General features: G+C 34.9%; 1 protein-coding gene across 1 annotated transcript; it reads right to left on the bottom strand.

Moving 5' to 3' along the window:
• Positions 1-283: 283 nt before the first annotated feature.
• On the bottom strand, positions 284-21298 carry LOC138335029 (mitochondrial proton/calcium exchanger protein-like). The gene is made up of 14 exons (XM_069283929.1): positions 21159-21298; positions 19025-19082; positions 18261-18768; positions 17769-17924; positions 17225-17368; positions 16623-16829; positions 15961-16212; positions 15240-15389; positions 14408-14510; positions 13076-13251; positions 10466-10725; positions 10063-10204; positions 4534-4711; positions 284-4315 (listed from the first exon to the last, which is right to left on the bottom strand). The coding sequence occupies exons 1-13, from the start codon at positions 21193-21195 to the stop codon at positions 4535-4537; spliced, it is 2370 nt and encodes a 789-aa protein (XP_069140030.1). The 5' UTR covers positions 21196-21298; the 3' UTR covers positions 284-4315; position 4534.
• Between the last annotated feature and the right edge of the window lie 801 nt (positions 21299-22099).

Raw genomic sequence — 22099 nt, 5'->3', positions numbered from 1 at the left:
ACATCTACAGTTTCATCTTTCTTTTAATTTTCAGACGTTTCATTATAAACATTAGTCATTATTATTTTGGAATTTTGATTCCACCGAGAATAAGTGATTTCAGTGTACGTAGTAAGCGAGGACATAACGACAAAATGTAATGAAAGACATAGCACTAATTATAATTACATAACAGCAACAAAGGCATCAAAAAGCTAAAGAAGGGAGATAACTCGTACAGTACGAGTTTGAAACAATGGTTATGCTAGCTAGCTATATAGCTTACTTTACATTTTCGGTTATAATGGAATCAGAAACAAGTTTACTTTTGCATCGTTTTTTTTTTATTTTGATGAAATTCAATCAAATTTGAATTTGCAATTCACAAATATTTTTAGAATTTAAAATTACTGTTTTAATTTATCAAAATCAAAATGTTGAATCATATTGAATCATATCCATTAAATGGATATAGAACAATAAAAATCTATCCTAGTATATCTATGACTCGGGTAACAAAAAAAAGACTTTTTTCCCCCCACAAAAATCTAAATCAATTATAATGTTTTTATAATCCAAATGGACTTTCATGGATTGAAAAAAATGGCATTATACCATTTATCCAATTTTACTGCTTTACAAATGATCTCTTAAGAGAACTGTAGCTGAAATTTTAATAGATCTTTTCCTCACAGATATATTTCACTGTTTCTGTAAATTATGTATTATTGGGGATCTCTACCTTAACTAATGTACAAAATTAGCCAACTTATTTTCACATACAATTGATTTTTGTATATTTCAAATGTGATTTGGAATCACGAAAACTAAGGTAGTGAAAATGTTTCAGACATAGTCACACTAGAACAAATTGGGTTTCAGTCGCGAAATTAAATTTCTGTGAAAAAAATTTGTTAGTCATTAAAACACGAAACAAAGTCGTCACCAAAGAAAGTTGGTTAACAGTGATTGAACAGTGAACCCTCGATAATCCGGACACCTTTGATCCCATCCTAAACCTTCTAGATTCCAAATTTTACGGACTGCCTAATTTTGTTTTCTTAGTTGATATATGTAACCTTACATTAATCCGTTCCCTAACATCTCCATCCAGATTTTTCTGGACTATCGATGTCTGGTGTATCGGGTGTCCACTGTATTGTATTATAAAATGGTATAGTGTACATTCCACATAATATCTTTATTATACATAAAAATGTGTATTATATACACAGTTTATTCACATATTAGGTCAAAATAAATAAAATGCATTTCCTTGCTGACAATCACAAGCGGATATAAACAGAAACTTTAGTTAAACATGGTTTCCAGAACTGCGTACACAGGGGTACATATAAATAACCTATGTACAATTATAACAAATGCTTATATCATCACCAAAAAAATTCATAGAGATGATAACTCACACAGTTAATCTTAAAACAAAATGCCCTATAGAGGTAATAGAGAAATAAGTCGATAACCAAAAGAACAAATATTTTCTTGAACATTGGAAAGTGCATCGTCAGTGACCCACCGTTTATAGCATTATGCTACGCTGCACATGATAAGTTCAGTATAGCATAACAGGGCAATCCACTGTGGGTCTCTGTTGATGAGAAAAGGAAGACAGATAGAAAGATGTGAAGCATATCTGACCGAGGATTAAGTGTATTTTTTTTATAAGCTCTTGTGATCAAATTTATACATTAAGACAAGTCAGTCTTCAAACTCAAAGAAGAAAATGTGTATTTAAGTATCACAGAAAGGGGCATTACAATATCAACATGATATAACACATAGTATACAGTATAAAGTTTCTGAGAATTTGTATATTTGTAACGATTTTCAAGCAATTCCATGTGAAACCAGTCGAAATTACTTTAATTACATTTATATAGAGAGCCAGGTAACAATGGACATTGATATCACTTTTTTATGTATTTTTCTGTTACCAGTACTATATGCACTAACTCATAAGTCATATTAATATTTTTAAAAGTTTTGTTTCAAGCTATAACATTTGTGTAAACAGAAAAATTTACCATTTCTTATGTATTCTAAAGATCTCTTAATGTCTTGTATTGAATCAGCTGCAATACTGTAGCTCTCAAGACTTATGATATAAGTTGGATATAAGCTTTGCAAAAGACATCACTTGGTGATGCCATAGTCATAACAAGTATTTAGATTTCAAAACAAAAAACTGGTCAATGTTGACTGAAGAAAATGAATGCGTCTTGGACACAGAAAGACACTAGCACTTTCCTGATACAATAAACAACAACTCAATGTCACCTTTAAAACAAGACAACGAAAAATTCTAGTACTTTGCAAATAATGCGTAAGAATCTTACCAATACTTTAAATTTGACTGGGAAATTTGAAATATTAGTCATAAAATCTTACTGTGTATCAAAGGTCAAATACTTGATAAATGAACCTACAATGCTATTCTGTATTTGTATATTATAGAATGATCTGCCCTTGTGGACAGGTTCTGATTTTAATGTCATGTTGAAACGTTTCGTGGATGTAACATCAGAATTTTCAGAGAAAATGACAGATTGTTTGCAAATTAATTAGATTACAATCAATACCTACTCACAAGGGAGATAACTCTGTATGTTTACGGTAAATTGAAAAGACTAAAGATGAATAAGCTTAATGTGAAAAAGATTGGTTCATTTTTGTATATTGGAGGTTTAAATGTGTACAAACTAACAAAGAATTCTGAAGAATGTACTACCCTAGGCTTTTACAAGTATAGGACAAAGGTTACCCCAGTATTGTCTTGTATACATAAATAACAAATTGCAAACCCAATGGAACAGGAAAATATATGGTATGCCAAATATGATTATCATATACAATGAATCGAGGTATAGTATTCATTTTGTGTTCTGATGGTTATCATGAGGTTAGCTTTGTTATTTACATAATTTTACATGGTTTAGTATACATATATGAATAAACTAAAAGCAGAATTTATTTAAGTACAATTTCATCTATAAGTTTTTCTGGCAAATCACATCATCATTCTGACATGTACAAATACAAGAAATCTATCAGAATGTATAATGCCTGGTGTTAGGGTCAGAGGAAACTTAAGTACCAGGTATACATTTTTTTTTCATTAAAGACAAATCCTCTATAAAAAGATTATAAAATTGTATCTGGGTGGTAGTTATAATGCAAATTCAAGCTCTGTAGAGATACAACTCAATATAGAAATTTGGTTTCACTTTCCATGTTTACTAAACAAATCTAATTGTGTTTTACTAAGATTTTATTTATATCATTCCATATATTTGCATGTGTTTAATTTTGCCTTCAAAGTGAACTGCAAATTCAGATAGCTATTACCCCTAATTACATTGATTTACAAAACTATACAAATGATATATTGACCAAAATTTACATCATATTAAAAATATGTACGATTTCCTGACACTTTGATCCTTAATTGTCCAGATAACACAATTATATCACGTAATAAACTACTGTATGTAGCAATGTACCCATATTAAAAAGTTAAGATTAAGGATCACTGCATCAAGCCTAATACTACACTAAGCAAAGCACTTTTTATATTTGTCTTTCTAATTGTTTAGATATACTCTGAAGTATCATTACCTTTAAACCAAGGCATATATTATTCTATGAAATGCTACCGCTGTAAACAAAGAACAGCGTTTTGTCTCCTTCTTGGCAACATATTTCTTAGCACACTTCTAACATGAATAATATCATGATGAATATATATGTAAATACATAAAATCTGGAAAAAATGTCCCTGTTATAAAATAATCTGTACTTGATTATTGTACAAATATGAGATCCATACCATCACATCTCCTAGTTTTATAATATTGAACATGGAAGTTCAACGTCAATGAAAATGACTTTGCACCCAGTTAATCTCACAAGATACCTATAGCACTGAAGTCCTCTATTATAGTTCATCCTAGAGGAAACGACATTTTTCTGTGTATAAGTAAATATTTTTGAAGGATACCTCTTTAATATTAATTCCTCTGATATTTTGTGATGGGCTAGGCTTGCTCTTTATTTGTTATTACCGAACAAGCCCCACCTCTGGATTTAAGTTGTGTGTCTTGCATGCTCTGGGCTTCCACCATCATCAGTCTCTGTCCTGATTGGCTAATTATCAGTCATTACCACCACAAACTGTCTTTGTAACGTCTGCTTTGATTGGCTGTTTCTCTCCATCACCAGACTGCTTTCCTAAGCTCTGTGATGACTTGCTGACTTCATGATGAATTGTCTTGTGAGAAGCAGTGAGACTCATTAACACAAAACTTACCAGGAATGACTGAAAAATAGTATGAAATTTACTTTGATTTTTGTGCTAAGTGTTTTTAAGTTAAAATTATTTTCTGTCATGACATTATTCAAAGACTTTGCAATATGAAATTTTAGATGAACAGCTTTGTATAAATAAACCAAATTAATAGATGGATTTCCATCAAAATATCACACAGAAACCTTTACCATTAATGATAGAATTAACATTCATGGTAAAAATGTTACCTCAACCGCTGGCTTCCTGTTTAACCGCTTCTTCGTCCTGTTGTTTCTGCTGTTTCTCTTGTTTTTCCTTTGCTTTCTCCTCTTCCTCAATCATTGACTCCTTCTTTAGGAGGTCGATAACGTCAGTCACCTGGGTAGGACTCAGTTTAACGTTTTCTCTGGCCAGCAGTTCTATAACCTGTGTGTTAATGCCAATCAAAAATGCTCATGACATATCTAAAAAAACATTTTGAAAAAATGTATGTATATAGCTTATTATGGCTACAAAATTTATGCTTATGTACTCTTCTTTCAATTGATCTTCTTGTTTGTGCAATGTTGATGGTATCTCTTTTCTTTTGTAAAGAATTATTTCTCTCATCGGAAAAATTACCTTTTAACACACTGGAATTTGATTGATCTCAAAATACTTTTTTGAATTTTTTTCACACTTAATTACCATCAAACCATTTTTGAGATTTTTTTCCATCTTAAATCAATCATTAAGTCACTGTACATACATCGTCAGAGACCCACTGGTGATCGCACTAAACTACGCTATACTTATCATTTATCACTATGAACAAAAGCGTTGTTAGCTTCTTTCATAGCGGTGTAGGACTTTATTAGGTATTTCTGTAATAATACTATGCTTTATCAGGGCAGAAATAGGTATTGTCATATGAGGGTTTTATACAAATAGAAAGCGCAGCGAAGCGAACTCTTGTGATAGAGATGTCTCGGTAACATTATTCTATGTTAATTCATCCAATATATGTGTAGTTGGAAAACTTTTTCCAAAACCGGAAACCGGAAGTCAACACAAGATCCAGCATTGCGCAAGATAGTATCCAAAGTCACACTCACGTGTGATTACAAAATCACAATCTCGCGTGATTACAAACAAGTTATACTTTGAAAATTTCAAAATGAAACATTAGTGAAAGATAAACATTCCAATTTATTCTTGCATGAATCTAACATTTACATTTTCTCCTGAAACTTAACTTAAAAGTCGTTTTACGTGATAATTTTCTTTGGAATTTTCCGCCTGTCAACGGAGAATGACGTTCAGATATATTTTGTAGCCACAGTCACGTATTTTTGCAGAAAGTGAAAGTAGAAGTATCCTGTGTTAAATATTGTTTTTCTTGTTATAAACTCAATTCCAGTAATCCAGCAAAGCTATGATTATTATAATTAATAATTATATAAATGGTTTCTAGCAGTACAGTTAGTCAGCGCACACAATAAGCAATTAGAACAAAACAAATGTCAATATCAATAAGACTGATGGGTCAGGGGAGATAACTTATTCGTCGTTAGAAATCCTTTATTTACCTGGCATATTTCTATTTAGTAATAGTTTTAACAAGAGGCCCATGGGCCTTAACACTCACCTGAGTAAGAATATATAATGAAACAAATAATGAAACAAATTAAAGACATATAAACACCATATGCTGGGCCTTGAAGTTGGTCAGTGATTTATAAATTTGACTTTTTAGACTATGAAGAGTATTTGCTTCCATCAAACCTGTGAACTTAGAGGTATTTTTTGAAATTTTAATGATTTTTACACTTTTTTAGCCCCACCCCTCTGCCCCCAGGGGGTCGGCCTGGACCAATATGGATATGATATTAAAATGCTATCTCAGGCTAATAATTCTAACCAAGTTTGACTCGTTTCCAATGAAAATTGAGCAAAACATGCTCATAAATGTGTTTTCCCTATATAAACTATAGTAAACTTGACCCCCTCCCCAGGGAGGAAACGTGAGACCCCAGGGTCATATAATTCACAATTTTTGTAAAGGACCTTAAGACCTTTCTATTCATGAAAAGTATTTGATTCTACCATTTCCAGAATTTCAGAAGAAGATTTTTGAAGTTTTAGCCTATTTGACCCATTTTGACCCCGCCCCTAAGGCCCCTGGGGGTCAGTCATTGAAAATTTGTTAATAGGATGAAATGGCCTTTTCATACTGATAATTCTGACAACATTTGACTCATTTCCTATTACAAATGACCAAATAATGCGCAAAAATGTGTTTTCCCAATATAAACTATGGTAAACTTAACCCCCTCCCCAGGGGGAAACTAGAGACCCCAGGGTCATATATAATTCAAAATTTTTGTAAAGGACCTTAAGACCTTTCTATTTATGAAAAGTATTTGATTCTACCATTTCCAGAATTTCAGAAGAAGATTTTTGAAGTTTTAGCCTTTTTTTAGCCCCGCCCCTCTGCCCCCAAGGGGTCGGCCAGGACCAATGTGGATATGATATTAAAATGCTATCTCAGGCTAATAATTCTAACCAAGTTTGACTCGTTTCCAATGAAAATTGAGCAAAACATGCTCATAAATGTGTTTTCCCTATATAAACTATAGTAAACTTGACCCCCTCCCCAGGGGGGAAACGTGAGACCCCAGGGTCATATAATTCACAATTTTTGTAAAGGACCTTAAGACCTTTCTATTTATGAAAAGTATTTGATTCTACCATTTCCAGAATTTCAGAAGAAGATTTTTGAAGTTTTAGCCTATTTGACCCATTTTGACCCCGCCCCTAAGGCCCCTGGGGGTCAGTCATTGAAAATTTGTTAATAGGATGAAATGGCCTTCTCATACTGATAATTCTGACAACATTTGACTCATTTCCTATTACAAATGACCAAATAATGCGCAAAAATGTGTTTTCCCAATATAAACTATAGTAAACTTAACCCCCTCCCCAGGGGGAAACTAGAGACCCCAGGGTCATATAATTCACAATTTTTGTAAAGGACCTTAAGACCTTTCTATCTATGAAGAGTATTTGATTCTACCACATCTGTGAGTAGAGAAGAAGATTTTTGAAATTTTACTCAATTTTACCCCTTTGTGCCCCTCCCACAGCCCCCTGGGGGGTGGGGACCATATAATTCACAATTTTGATTGGCCTTATACCTTAGAAGGTTTGTGCAAAATTTCATTGAAATTGCTTCAGGAGAAGAAGTCGAAAATGTAAATTGTTTACGGACATACGACGGACGACGGACGACGCACGACGACGGACAAAAGGTGATTAGAATAGGTCACTTGAGACTTCGTCTAAAAAACCAACAAACAAACGAATGGATTAACTGCTGCTCTCTTAGAAAGGCTCTGCCTTAAATTATATTAGTCTTAATGTTATTAGGTATTAGGTATTAATTACGGCATACGTATGTTGTAGCTCAAAGTCATGGAGCCAACATCGCCTTGACCTACATATTGTAACCAAACACAGCTGGTTAACAATAACCATGGTCAACAACTCCATTCTACTCTTGGTGTCATTCCTCCATACTCACCATACTACCATAACCTATGTGAGATAGTTTTGTAAGTTTTTTAGCCCACCATCATCAGATGGTGGGCTATTCAAATCGCCTTTCGTCCGTGGTCCGTCGTCCGTCCGTCCTTCCGTCCGTCCGTCCGTCCTTCCGTCCGTCCGTCCGTCCGTTAACAATTCTTGTTACCGCTATTTCTCTAAAAGTACTGAAGGGATCTTTCTCAAATTTCATATGTAGGTTCCCCTAGGACCCTAGTTGTGCATATTGTATTTTGGGACTGATCGGTCAACAAGATGGCCGACCAGCCGCCATCTTGGATTTTGATAGTTAAAGTTTGTTACGGCTAATTCTCAGAAAGTACTGAAGGGATCTTTCTCAAATTTCATATGTAGGTTCCCCTAGGACCCTAGTAGTGCATATTGCATTTTGGGACTGATCGGTCAACAAGATGGCCGCCAGGTAGCCATCTTGGATTTTGATAGTTAAAGTTTGTTACCGCTATTTCTCAGAAAGCACTGAAGGGATCTTTCTCAAATTTCATATGTAGGTTCCCCTAGGACCCTAGTTGTGCATATTGTATTTTGGGACTGATCTGTCAACAAGATGGCCGCCAGGCAGCCATCTTGGATTTTGATAGTTAAAGTTTGTTACGGCTAATTCTCATAAAGTATTGAAGGGATCTTTCTCAAATTTCATATGTAGGTTCCCGTAGGACCCTAGTTGTGCATATTGCATTTTGGGACTGATCGGTCAACAAGATGGCCGACCAGCCGCCATCTTGGATTTTGATAGTTAAAGTTTGTTACGGCTAATTCTCAGAAAGTAGTGAAGGGATCTTTCTAAAATTTCATATGTAGGTTCCCCTAGGACCCCAGTTGTGCATATTGCATTTTGGGACTGATCGGTCAACAAGATGGCCGACCCGTGGCCATCTTGGATTTTGATAGTTAAAGTTTGTTACCGCTATTTCTCAGAAAGTATTGAAGGGATTGTTCTCAAATTTCATATGTAGGTTCCTCTAGGACCCTAGTTCTGCATATTACATTTTGGGACTGATCAGTCAACAAGATGGCCGACCAGCAGCCATCTTGGATTTTGATAGTTAAAGTTTGTTACGGCTATTTCTCAGAAAGTATTGAAGGGATTGTTCTCAAATTTCATATGTAGGTTCCCCTAGGACCCTAGTAGTGCATATTGCATTTTGGGACTGATCAGTCAACAAGATGGCCACCAGGTAGCCATCTTGGATTTTGATAGTTAAAGTTTGTTACCGCTATTTCTCAGAAAGCACTGAAGGGATCTTTCTCAAATTTCATATGTAGGTTTCCCTAGGACCCCAGTTGTGCATATTGCATTTTGGGACTGATCAGTCAACAAGATGGCCGCCAGGTAGCCATCTTGGATTTTGATTGTTAAAGTTTGTTACCGCTGTTTCTCAGAAAGCACTGAAGGGATCTTTCTCAAATTTCATATGTAGGTTTCCCTAGGACCCCAGTTGTGCATATTGCATTTTGGGACTGATCAGTCAACAAGATGGCCGCCAGGTAGCCATCTTGGATTTTGATAGTTAAAGTTTGTTACCGCTATTTCTCAGAAAGCACTGAAGGGATCTTTCTCAAATTTCATATGTAGGTTCCCCTAGGACCCCAGTTGTGCATATTGCATTTTGGGACTGATCGGTCAACAAAATGGCCGACCGGTAGCCATCTTGGATTTTGATAGTTAAAGTTTGTTACCGCTATTTCTCAGAAAGTATTGAAGGGATTGTTCTCAAATATCATATGTAGGTTCCTCTAGGACCCTAGTTCTGCCTATTGCATTTTGCGACCACCATCTTGGATTTTGATAGTTTAAAGTTTGAAAAGCAGAAAAAAGAAGTGTAAGTTTGAAAAGCAGAGAAAAGATCCCTCTTTCATTTGTCAGACATAGATCAATCTTTGGTGGGCGCCAAGATCCCTCTGGGATCTCTTGTTTATACAAAACTCACATGTTTTTATGGGCACTTGTTTATCTTCAAGTTAATAAACCAGCCTTCATTCTGAAGAGTTCCGAACTATCTATCGAGTATTCTAATTGGTGAATTCTAGTATGTAAATTAGCATAATTTATGAGGATTTTACAAAGAGTTTCCCCACAGTGATAAGTGTAGCGTAGTGTAATGCGATGACCTGTGGGTCTCCAACGATGCTGTACATAAAGCAAGATAACTTTGTGACTATACATTCATACTGACCTTGAGCACATGTCCAATATCAATATTTCCATCCTTGTCCTCATCCAAGACTTCTGCAATCCTCTGGAGTCTTGTCTCATTTGGCACCTTCTGAAGCCTCTTCAGTGCCAGTAACAATTCATTGATGCTGATCAAATTCCTCCTGAAATACCAATCAATTATCATTAACAATCTCTGGTTTTATACAAAAATTCTTACAAACAAAATTTTCGTTGTGGTTAACAATTTTTTGGGAAGCATTAACCACATAAAACATGAGATCCAATAAATAAATAAACTTTCCTCAACACTTTATGTTTGTTTTCATGTGTATAGATTTTGGATTAAAATTTAAAACTTAGTTTCTAACAAAAGTTCAATGCCTCATGTGGAGTGAAATCAGCAGTAACTACAGGTAACCTACGTTTCCTCAGCCATTTTCTGTAAGAATTCATCCCTCTTTTTCTCGTCATCCTTGAACTCAGCACTGCGGCGTATCTTGACTTCTCCCATTTCTAATGTTTCCTGGATTTCTTCCTTCTTGGAGTGGAGTTTAGAGAACTCTGTGTCCATTGTGTCAATCAGTTTGTTGACCTGTTTGGCCAAACGTTTAGCACCCTTTGATTCCACAAGATCCTCCTCGAGTCCTTTGTCTAGTATCACAGCCTTGAGGTCCTCCAAATCCTAGGTAATAGAAAGTAAATCAGTTTACAATGCAATGAAAACACTAGAGATATCTGTATGCCGTTAAAGCTACTATGATCATTACATAGGTAACACTATATATCTCTTATGTTCTGGTAAGTTTTGCATGTGTATTTGTCACAGAAAAGTATAATAGAATTGTATTGTCAGAAAAAATACACCACAACCTATATATCAAATACAATGAGATAAGGCGTTCACAATCATTTCAGCTTAATGTTAATTTAGTTAATTTTCTTAAAAGACAACCATAAGGGAATGTATTAAAATCTTCTTAAGGCTTAGTAGGGCATTTCTGTTCTTACAAATTCTGTTCTTACAAATTCTGTTTTTATAAATTACAATTGAACTATTCCAAATCTATCTAAATCTTGTGTATTTTACTGAAGGCTAAAAGGAATTTCTGACCTATAGAGCAAAGAATTCCTTGAGTCCCATGGCATCATTAAAGACCACTTTTACTTCACCATAAGACAAACAAAATTCACCATAAGACAAACAAAAAGTTCTTAGTTCTTTAGTTCTATATTTTTGTATATTTGACCATCACTTCCTCCCACATTTTGTATATTTGACCACCACCTCCTCCCTAGTTTTGTACATTTGACCACCACCTCCTCCCTAGTTTTGTATATTTGACCAACACCTCCTCCCACATTTTGTATATTTGACCACCACCTCCTCCCACCTTTTGTATATTTGACCGCAACCTCCTCCAATGTTTTGTATATTTGACCATCACCTCCAACGCTTTGTAAATTTGACCATCACCTCCTCCCACATTTTGTATATTTGACCACCACCTCCTCCGACGTTTTGTACATTTGACCACCACCTCCTCCCACCTTTTGTATATTTGACCGCAACCTCCTCCAATGTTTTGTATATTTGACCATCACCTCCAACGCTTTGTAAATTTGACCATCACCTCCTCCCACATTTTGTATATTTGACCACCACCTCCTCCGACGTTTTGTACATTTGACCACCACCTCCTCCCTAGTTTTGTATATTTGACCACTACCTCCTCCCACATTTTGTATATTTGACCAACACCTCCTCGGATGTTTTGTATATTTGACCTTCACCTCCTCCCACCTTTTGTATATTTGACCATCACCTCCTCCCACATTTTGTATATTTAACCACCACCTCCATCGCTGTTTTGTACATTTGACCACCACCTCCTCCCTAGTTTTGTATATTTGACCAACACCTCCTCCCACATTTTGTATATTTGACTGCCACCTCCTCCAATGTTTTGTATATTTGACCATCACCTCCTCCCACATTTTGTATATTTGACCACCACCTCCATCGATGTTTTGTACATTTGACCACCACCTCCTCCCTAGTTTTGTATATTTGACCAACACCTCCTCCCACATTTTGTATATTTGACTGCCACCTCCTCCAATGTTTTGTATATTTGACCATCACCTCCTCCCACTTTTTTTTTAATTTGACCAACACCTCCTCCCTCCTTCTGTATATTGGACCACCACCTCTTCCAATGTTTTGTAAATTTGACCATCCCCTCCTCCCACATTTTGTATATTTGACCACAACCTCTTTCCATGTTTTGTATATTTGACCATCACCTCCTCCCACCTTTTGTATATTTGACCACCACCTCCTCCCATGTTTTGTATATTTGACCATCACCTCCTCCCACGTTTTGTATATTTGACCACCACCTCTTCCAATGTTTTGTAAATTTGACCATCCCCTCCTCCCACATTTTGTATATTTGACCACAACCTCTTTCCATGTTTTGTATATTTGACCATCACCTCCTCCCACCTTTTGTATATTTCACCACCACCTCCTCCCATGTTTTGTATATTTGACCACCACCTCCTCCCATGTTTTGTACATTTGACCACCACCTCCTCCCATGTTTTGTATATTTGACCACCACCTCCTCCCATGTTTTGTATATTTGACCACCACCTCCTCCCATGTTTTGTATATGTATTTGACCACCTCCTCCCACGTTTTGTATATTTGACCATCTCCTCCCATGTAAATATTTGACCACCACCTCCTCCCACATTTTGTATATTTGACCATCACCTCCTCCCACGTTTTGTATATTTGACCATCACCTCCTCCAACGTGGTGTATATTTGACCATCACCTCCTCCAACGTGGTGTATATCTGACCACAACCTCCTCCCACATGATGTATAGTTGACCATCATCTTCTCCCATGTTTTGTATATTTGACCACCACCTCCTCCAATATTTTATATATTTGACTACCGCCTCCTCCCACATTTTTTATATTTGACCACCACCTCATAAAACCTTCAATAATCCTGCTCACCTCTTTGTATTCCTCCACATCCTCCTTCAAGTCCTTGATCTTCTCTTCATCAATAAAAATCGCCTTCTCATGGGCAATCTCTCCAAGAGCAGCTTCAATATCCTCCAGTTCTTTGGGAGTTATCTTTTCCTCTTCGACCTTCTCCTCAGCCATAGAGGGCGCTTTATCCACAATAGCTGGAAATATAAATTCACTTGATACTTAACGTCTGAAGTTCAATACCATTTAGAGGCAGTTTGTGTACAAGGAAATGTTTTGAACCACAGAAGTCATATAAAACACCAAAGGTCTAGGTGACACAGACAATATTTGACAATCTATTTAATTCATTCTAAGTGTGTACATATGTTTTTACTATACAAGCTTTTGTACATACCTTTACAGTCCTGAAATGATTGAGTCATTTTTCAAAAATTGCTTATCAAAGGACACCCTTACAGAAAACTTAAGTATGCAGCAAGTTACTGCAGCAATTGAGCAGGTTAGTGTGTCTAGCTGCACCATTCTGGCATAACTGTAGCACAAATATTTTGTTGCAGCCATATTGCTGCAATATTTCTGCTTTTGAGCAAGAAACTTTTCTTTAAAAACTTGTGTGCAGGAATAGTGCCGCAAATTGTACTAGAAGCATCCTACACTGAAAACTTTAGGAAGGTTGCGGCAATATTGCTGCAATATTACTGCTATATAATGCCGCAGTATAACAAAGAATTATGGGTACTCCCTTAATCCTTTGCTAAAGGTTAAAATCAGTTGACCTTCAATTCAAACATTGATTCAAGAGGTTGTGGTATATATGAAGGACTGAGGTAATGGAAACTTCTTCCATTGGATTTATGATAAGTTACAAGTGGATGTAGTCAGATAGTGTCATTGGATTTGATAAGGTTTGTTGGTGAAATTTAAGCAATATATGTTTTTATTTGTGCAGTCATTTAATGTCACAAACACTTAAATGTACATGCATATAACTTATTGTACATGCATATAACTTTATTAAATTCATGTTTCCTGGAACATTCGATGCTGACAACGTAATTCTTGGTCAAGATTAAGACCAATTTCATCACCAAATGAATTCAAAAGGTCATTGCATAGTAGGTCCATACATGTACCAAGAATCAAAAGAATGACTCTTGTGATTTTTCAAACATTTCTATTTATACCTTTGTACTTGTTTCAATATAAACAAGGAAGCAAACGGCTATGGTTCAACCTATTAGGGTTAAGTCTGAGAATATAAAGATCTCTTTATCAAAGTAGTACATTGTGGTGAGTATCTATTAGTATTATTTATAACATTTGTTTAAAGTATATGTAGAATATATCTACCCTCTGTAGGTTTGGCCTCCATTACTGGTGCCTTGTCCTCCATCACTGGTTCCACAGCTTCCTCGGTAGGAACAGGTTTTTCTTCCTCTACTTCTTTCACCTTCTAATAGAAACAACAAAATCATGGTTACCTTATTTTCATGTAAAAGTGACATTTATTACATCAGTGATTTACACTAGTAAATTAGCAAGTCAATTTTCACATCATGATTTATAAGGTGACAATGCTTCCTGGAGAGAGGAAAAATAATAATATTTCTAAAATTACTATATAGTCTTAAATTTCAAAGCTACTGAAAACCAATTAGAACATATTCAGGTTTTTCCCAGACCTTCTGGGTCTGACAGAAGGACCCATTCCCCAATGAAAATTAGCACTGTATTTCCCCTAGCTTCAGTCAATATTTTCCTAATTGTGGTAAAATTAAGTTAAAACTCTAATTCATATCTTATACCAATAACATTGGTAATTATTATCTTGTAACAGTTGGAAGAATATCAAAATATTATTGAAAAAACAGCTAAGCCTTTTTCAATTCCCAACTTATATCATTTCAACAAGATTGCAAAGAAAATTTAATTAAAATGATACTGATGACATTTTGACAATTTTTGAAAAACATCAATGATATTTTTCAATTTTTACTTTGGGTCCTTTTCCAAAATAAGTTGGCAAAACCCCTGAAATTATGTCATTTTCAAACAAGTCTTGATTATGGCAGGTATTTTACCTTACCACGTATCTTTTTTTAAACCTCTGTCAATACACCCATGTAATAATCCATAAAATAGAACATTTAAGAAATAATCTACACCCAAATCATGAACTAACCTCCTCCTGTTTGGTTTTCTCCAGCTCCTCATCTTTTGCTTTGCGTTCTGTCTCAATGGCTTCCTCCTGTTGTCTGATCAGCTCCAACTTGGCCTTATTATCCACTTTCTCTCCGTGGATTTCAGCCACCTTAATCTTAGCCTCTGTTGTCTGTAAATAGGTTGCAATTTTTTTCCAAAACAATTACAAATAATGAAAATTTCATAATCAAACCATGCATTTGAATTGCGATTTTGAACTTAAAAAGTTTTTTCAGTTATATTGCAATGTTAACAGTTTTGAAAAGATCATATTTTGTCAATGACAAGTTTCCAAAAGCAAGTAAATTGATAAGGCATTTAAGAATTTATTTAACCAACTAGTAACTATTACAATGGTAAGGCATACAGAATCTGAGTTTTCCCATAATCATCGATTCATCAGAGATTACTTTTACCAATTAGATATTCATACATTAATAGCTTTACCTACCACAGTGTTATATAGATATGAATTCTCAATTAAATTAGATGTTTTGTGACTATTTGGTTGTAAATAGCACTGTATATCTGGTAAAACCAATACAGATCTTTTATTGTTGATTATGTATTTTACTTTTATTTTCTAAAATGTTGAATAACTTCTGCAATCTTACACACAGAGCTTACAAAATAAAAGGCAAACAATCATAATATATAATTAAAATTATATCAAACTGAACCAGTTGGCTGATCGGACGTACCGTAGACTCTGGCAGGGCTGAGATGGTAGCCTTCAGCTGCTCGGTTGTAGAGAGAGTTTCGGGGAGGTATAGTGCCCGTGAGAGGAGGAGCAGTGAAGTGGGGATCTTTTGTGTCAGATGAAGATCAAGCCATTGTTGTAACTGTAGTTTTAATCTCTCCTCTGACACACCTAAAGCTCGCATTCCTCTGGCACGCACGGCTGACTGTAACTCCCACGTAGTCAGACTGGCTATTCCTTCCTTCTCTATCATCTAATCAAAACCATTTATTATCATAAAATTATTTCAAAACTGACCATTTATTATCATAAAATTATTTCAAAACTGATATGTTATTAATACATTAATTCCATTTAATGTTTTTCATCATTCTGCTGTATGACTATGACTGATTGCATTTACACTTTACATTTTAAATGTTACTTGCCATATTTTTTAATAGCACAAAGTTCCAATTTTTGTAAAAGGGGAAACAACTCAATTTTAAACAGGTTTATCATGAGATAGGGGAGACAACTCATAATACAAGTGAAATTATGTCAAACAGGAAATTTACTTTATTTCATTGTAATCTTATCGTATAATCTACATTCAACTTGACAAACATATCTAAACATTTAAAATGACATATTTACCATGAATTATATCATATGACTATATACCTTGTCATCAGCCAACAGTTGCCGTAGTTTCATTCGTAGCTGGAATCGCAGCATGTTGTCTGGAGCGTACGAGTTAGGGATGTTTAATACATGGTTCAGGGCCTGAAGTTGTGCTCTGGACATGTTCTCTAAGGTGATCTCGTCTTCGAACAGTTTACTGTATCGCAGAATCTCCTCGTTTGCTGGTACATAGCCCTTCTCACGAACCTGTTAGGAGAAATTTAGAAATAGGCATACATTTTTTTGTTCTTCCTCTTTTGTATTAAATATCTTATAGAGAAATGAAATTGAAAAGTTTGTCTATATTTAACACTTATATTAAGTATGTGATTAACTTGTAACAAAGGCTTGTGGCATATCACATCATTGAATTTGTTGACAATAAATTTCATGTTACATACTTATATCCACTTATATAAGTTTATCTATTAATTTTATTTCACAGGAGTGCACTATAGAACTTGTAGTAAGCTTAATACTATGGGCAAGGCTGAAGTACTTTGAAGAATTCCCCCAGATTTTTTTGTTGCCAAAACATGTTATTCTTTTTTTTTTCAAATTAAAATTTGATATGATTCAAACATACCATAAAGAAAGATTACCTTTTGTAAAAATTCTGAGAATTCTCCCACCATCTTGCTTTCCTTTTTGCCCTTCTTGGACTGCAGGGAGCTTTCTTCAATTGTATCCTGTAAGAACTTGGCCATTTCCAGTTTTACTTTCAGTTTCTTCTTGCTTAACTCAATCTGTAACAAAATATCCAATTCTTTAATAGCATACAAAAACAAAAAGAAAAGCCCCAAATAATACCCATTTATTTTGTAAATTTGCTAATTTTCATGTACAATTAATCTGCAGAAAGTTAGAATTATTACATTGTTCTGAGTACAGGTATTATAAAACCATCGCAATTTAAAAATGCAAAATTAAAGGGACTTGAAAATTTTGTTGAAGCTTCATTTCATCATCAGTCTAAAGCAACAAACAGAAAGTGCAGTTGTTCATTATTTGCTTATTTCCTGGCTTGGAAAAACAAGTTTAAGTAAAAAAGAGTTATAAATCTGACTTCAAATTTGAAAATTACAATTTACAGAAACATGCAATCAGATATACCATAAGTTGTTTTAAACAACAAAGTTTATATACCTCTTTCTTGCTGCCAGGCTTGTCATCTTGGAAAGTACTAGGTAACATATTGGGGAAGAGTTTTAGAGCTACAGGGAGGAGGAACTCCATGAATGGGATGATCAGAAACACCATAAAAGGCACCAGTCGGAACAAGTCAGCAGACGTCCTCACCAGCTGGAGTAGAAAATACATCTCATCAATAACACACAGGTAAAACTTGTTTATTAGTAATGATTTTTTTTTTTGTATGGAGACCTGGTATATATTGTCTCCTACTCATTTGATACTATTGTTGAGATAATTGCTTGTTTATTCTTATTTTTTTTTTCTTGCTTTGTTTTGTTTATAACAATTCAATGATCAGTGACTATACCTCACAGAGAAAAAATGGTGCTTTGAAAAACCACCCAAATAAAGTGTCAGGCCCATGAACAATACTACACCAGAGCAGACCAGTCTGTTTCTCAGGTCTCTGCTTAAAAAACCACAATGGTTTATTTATACATGTACCTGTTTATTTTCCCTTCTTGTCAGCTGTTTGCCCATCAGCAGTGCCCACACAAGCCTTCTGCACACTTTGACATCCAGCCACAGCAGTCGAAAACCATGGTAGTAGTGTTTCAGCTCAGCCACAAAGCGCTGCCATAATGTCTTTTTCGCCACTACCTGAGTCTCTGGTGCACTTTCAGGTGTCACTTTAGTCTCTGCTTCTTGAGACTTTTCCTGTAATGCTTTCACTGTCTTTTCAACAGTTGATTCATCTTTTCGAAAACTTCTGGAGGTATGGAAATGACGATTGACAGTTAACACAGGATGATAAAATAGCCTATTGTCTACATGCTTACTAACACTAGAGCTGCCCAGACGTATATATTTAGGCTGGTTCTCTCTGAACCAGTCATCTAAGGTTACTGAGAGGTTGTGTGAAGACGAGGTAAGACATTTGACAGGTGTGAAGTCTCTGTACAGCTGGGAATGTCTGCTTTGTAAAACTGTCGATCTTTTACTCCTTGAATACCTGTAAATAGAACATACAGATACTTCTACGGTAAATGATTTAAATTTGATAATCATTGAATTGCTAGTTAGAATAGAATTCCGACAAAAAACAAATTGTGATCCATTAACAACACAAGTCAATTATAAGCAGATAATGCATAAGATATTCAAAGTCCTTTAGACTTTATTTCTGCAAGATTAATTTACATGTTTTAAATACATTATAGTATATGACAAGTGATGAGAGAATTAATGCATATTTTGTAATTACTTACCACTTCTGACCTGCCCCAACGCAGCCTCTACAAGGACCTAGGACTCCTTGAAGAGGAGCTAACAAAACAAAAAGCAATACTTTTGATAATATGTACTGTAATCAGATTGAGTGAGTCAGACTATCTTTGATAAAATAAAATAAAGTCAATTTTATGAGGGACACTTTTCTCAGGCATGCAGTCAAACCTAGGCCTGTCTATACAGACCATCCAACACTCAACAAGCTAAGGGGTCAAGAAAAATGGTCTTAATAGCCAAGTGGATTTAAATTGACCATTTGGGAATCTGAGAAAGTGGTTTTGTTAAGCAGGTGGTCTTTATACAAAGGTGCCATGGTTGCTAAGGCAAGTGTGACTGGTTTTCTTGGCAAATGTTTGTGTACATAGTACAGCCAGATGCTCTACTGACCTTGCAGCAGCGAGGATTGAACAAAGTATAAGTACAAGGTGTGGAAAAAAGGTTTATTTAGTTATTCGCTTCCTCTACGACTTTTAAATTAGCTGTAGAGGAATCAATTATCTGTATAAACCCTGTTCAAAATATAAGTACAAGGTGTGGAATACGGTTTAAATAGTTGTTTGCTTCATCTACAACTTTTAAATCAGCTGTAGAGGAATCAATTTATATCTATATAAACCTGTTCAAAGTATAAGTACAAGGTGTTGAATCAGGTTTATATAGTTATTTAATTCCTCTACAGCTTTTGAATTAGTTGTCAATTAGAGGAATGGATTAACTATATAAATCTGTTCATAGTATATGTACAAGATGTGGAAACAGGTTTCCACATCTTGCACTTGTACTTATACCTTACTTGATATACCAGGGGTTACTATAACTAACATTATGTTCATGATCACTCCTGGACTATCTCATAGTAAAACCTGAGGCAACAGAACAGAACAGGTTATTCAGTCCTTTGAATTGATATACATCAAAAGAGTCGTATAACGGTACACTGTAGTTGTCTGTGTGACTTTGAAGTTGGGCATTCATGCTCTCTCTGTGGTCTTCAATGGAAATCTTTTCAGGTTTGTGATTGGTTCAGATTTTTTCTCCTGAGCTGTCTTCAAATTTACGATGAAAGGATTAAATATGCCCTTAATCTGATACTTTTGTTTTCACATTAATACTAATATAATCTATGTTGATTTTTCATATTTAATTTTCTGAGTACATTTCTGAGACTTATTTTGAATATAATATGCACATAGATTTATCACTGCAAATTTCATAATCTATCTTCAGCTATTGCCACACTATGTGTTAGATGTTAGAGGAAAGTTTCTGATGTTGGAATAAATCTGAAGAGAAATAAATATAAATTGCTGATGAAATAACTAACCTACCACACATCATCTTCAAATTCTTCAAATTTGATAATCTTACACATTTTTACGTAGAAAAGCCTTAAAATGGTGCATCATTTACATGGTATAAGAAGTGTTCAAACCAATTTGAAATTAAAATCCAATTGAAATGTGATATTTCTGAAATTGTATCCGTTTTTACTCCATTCATGCATTTCTTATGTCAGATGATGATGGCAATTGGAGGCTTTGGAGCAGTGATCATTCATAGCATATGGCACGCATTATGTTATTAATAACACTGAACAATAATAATTTAATATTGATTTATGTCAAAGGTCCTACCATAAGGACAAATGATTTTTTTCTTTATTATATCAATTAAATTAGAAATAATTTTGCCATTATGAAAAATGTCAATACATTCTGCCCTAAATTCAATAGATTATATTCCAACGTATAATTCACAAGTACAGTACTTTATTCTAATAATGTTTTATTTGTTATGATTCTATGTTTAATTAGGCCTAATAGTCCATTTAAACAAACAGTAAGCCTAACAAATAAGTTAAAATTGTTTTTGCCAGACAGTGAGTAGCAAAACTTTTCCTTGAACCCATTATAATTCTAAACATATATTTATTTGACTAAGGTCATTGAACACGATAAAGAAAGGTTTGTTTACATATGATGGTTGTTTTCATGTTTTGAAGGTCAGTATCATGCTTCGATCAGCTGGATTGTTATTTTTATAACCCGGCTGGTGTTTTGTAACCTCCGAGAGGTCATGGAAATAGTCAAGTATTTGTGTGCATATACCCACCTCTTGTTGAAAGGCAAATCAAATATCGATGAGCCATATTACAACGGAGTCCAAACTATACAGTATATTGTTGCAGAATATAAATAATCACACATCACCGGCCTGTTGGTTTTCATCTGAGGCGAAGTTCGAATAACAATGTCACGCAGACGCTTTGTTATTTGCGTATAAATTGACTATGCACGTTAAGCGTTTGACTGAGCATGATCATGATCGATCAGGGTCAGAAAAGTTTAAGGTGGAGAGCACCAATGTTTTTTTGTGGTTTCCAAACAAAAGAGTTCCGTTTATATTTAACAAATTCCTGTGATTTTATTTGAAAACAGTACCATTATTTTTTAATCTGCAACGATCCATTACAATTCAAAATAAATACCAAATTGTTTATCGACATATATACATTTGTATTTCACAATAGGAGTTTCCAATCTCTCTAATATACTGTAGCCTATATGTTTCTGCTTGGGGGTAAATCCTCAACTATAAATTCTTGAGAGAAGATCATTTCATCGCATCAAAGATCTCTGATCGCATCAAACACTTATGTTTGCGTCAAATTGTTTCGTACTGATTTTGGATGTTGATGAAACTAGGTCAAGACCTGAACCATTACTCTAAGCCTCTTGCATTTTGATGATAACGGAAAAATTATTTACATGTAAGTCGTTTGAATATCAATGACAGTAAATCAGATCCCCTCCGCTATATTTACCTTTTTTCAGAAGGAAGGTTATTCCTTTCCAGGACCGTTTTCGTTTAACTACTGTACACTGTAGGTCCAACCGGCAGATCCAACCAGTCAAACCGTATAATCGAAAACGGCCCAGCTCTGCCCCCCTTTGTTATCTATTAACTTTAAAGGGACAATTCAGTCAAAGAGTACATTAAAACTAAAACTTGCACATATACCTAAAAAAAACAATTCTAATGGAAATTAGATT

Source organism: Argopecten irradians, chromosome 11 (assembly GCF_041381155.1).
Source record: "Argopecten irradians isolate NY chromosome 11, Ai_NY, whole genome shotgun sequence".
Taxonomy (NCBI): domain Eukaryota; kingdom Metazoa; phylum Mollusca; class Bivalvia; order Pectinida; family Pectinidae; genus Argopecten; species Argopecten irradians.
This window is presented reverse-complemented; position numbering and strand designations above follow the sequence as displayed.

Coding starts and splice junctions, on each gene's coding strand:
- LOC138335029 (XM_069283929.1), bottom strand. CDS start 21,195: ATGGCTCATCGATATTTGATTTGCCTTTCAACAAGAG. Junction 13,252..14,407: donor GGAGGCCAAACCTACAGAGG/GTAGATATATTC, acceptor TTATATTTCCAG/CTATTGTGGATAAAGCGCCC. Junction 4,712..10,062: donor ATATTGGACATGTGCTCAAG/GTCAGTATGAAT, acceptor ATTAACACACAG/GTTATAGAACTGCTGGCCAG.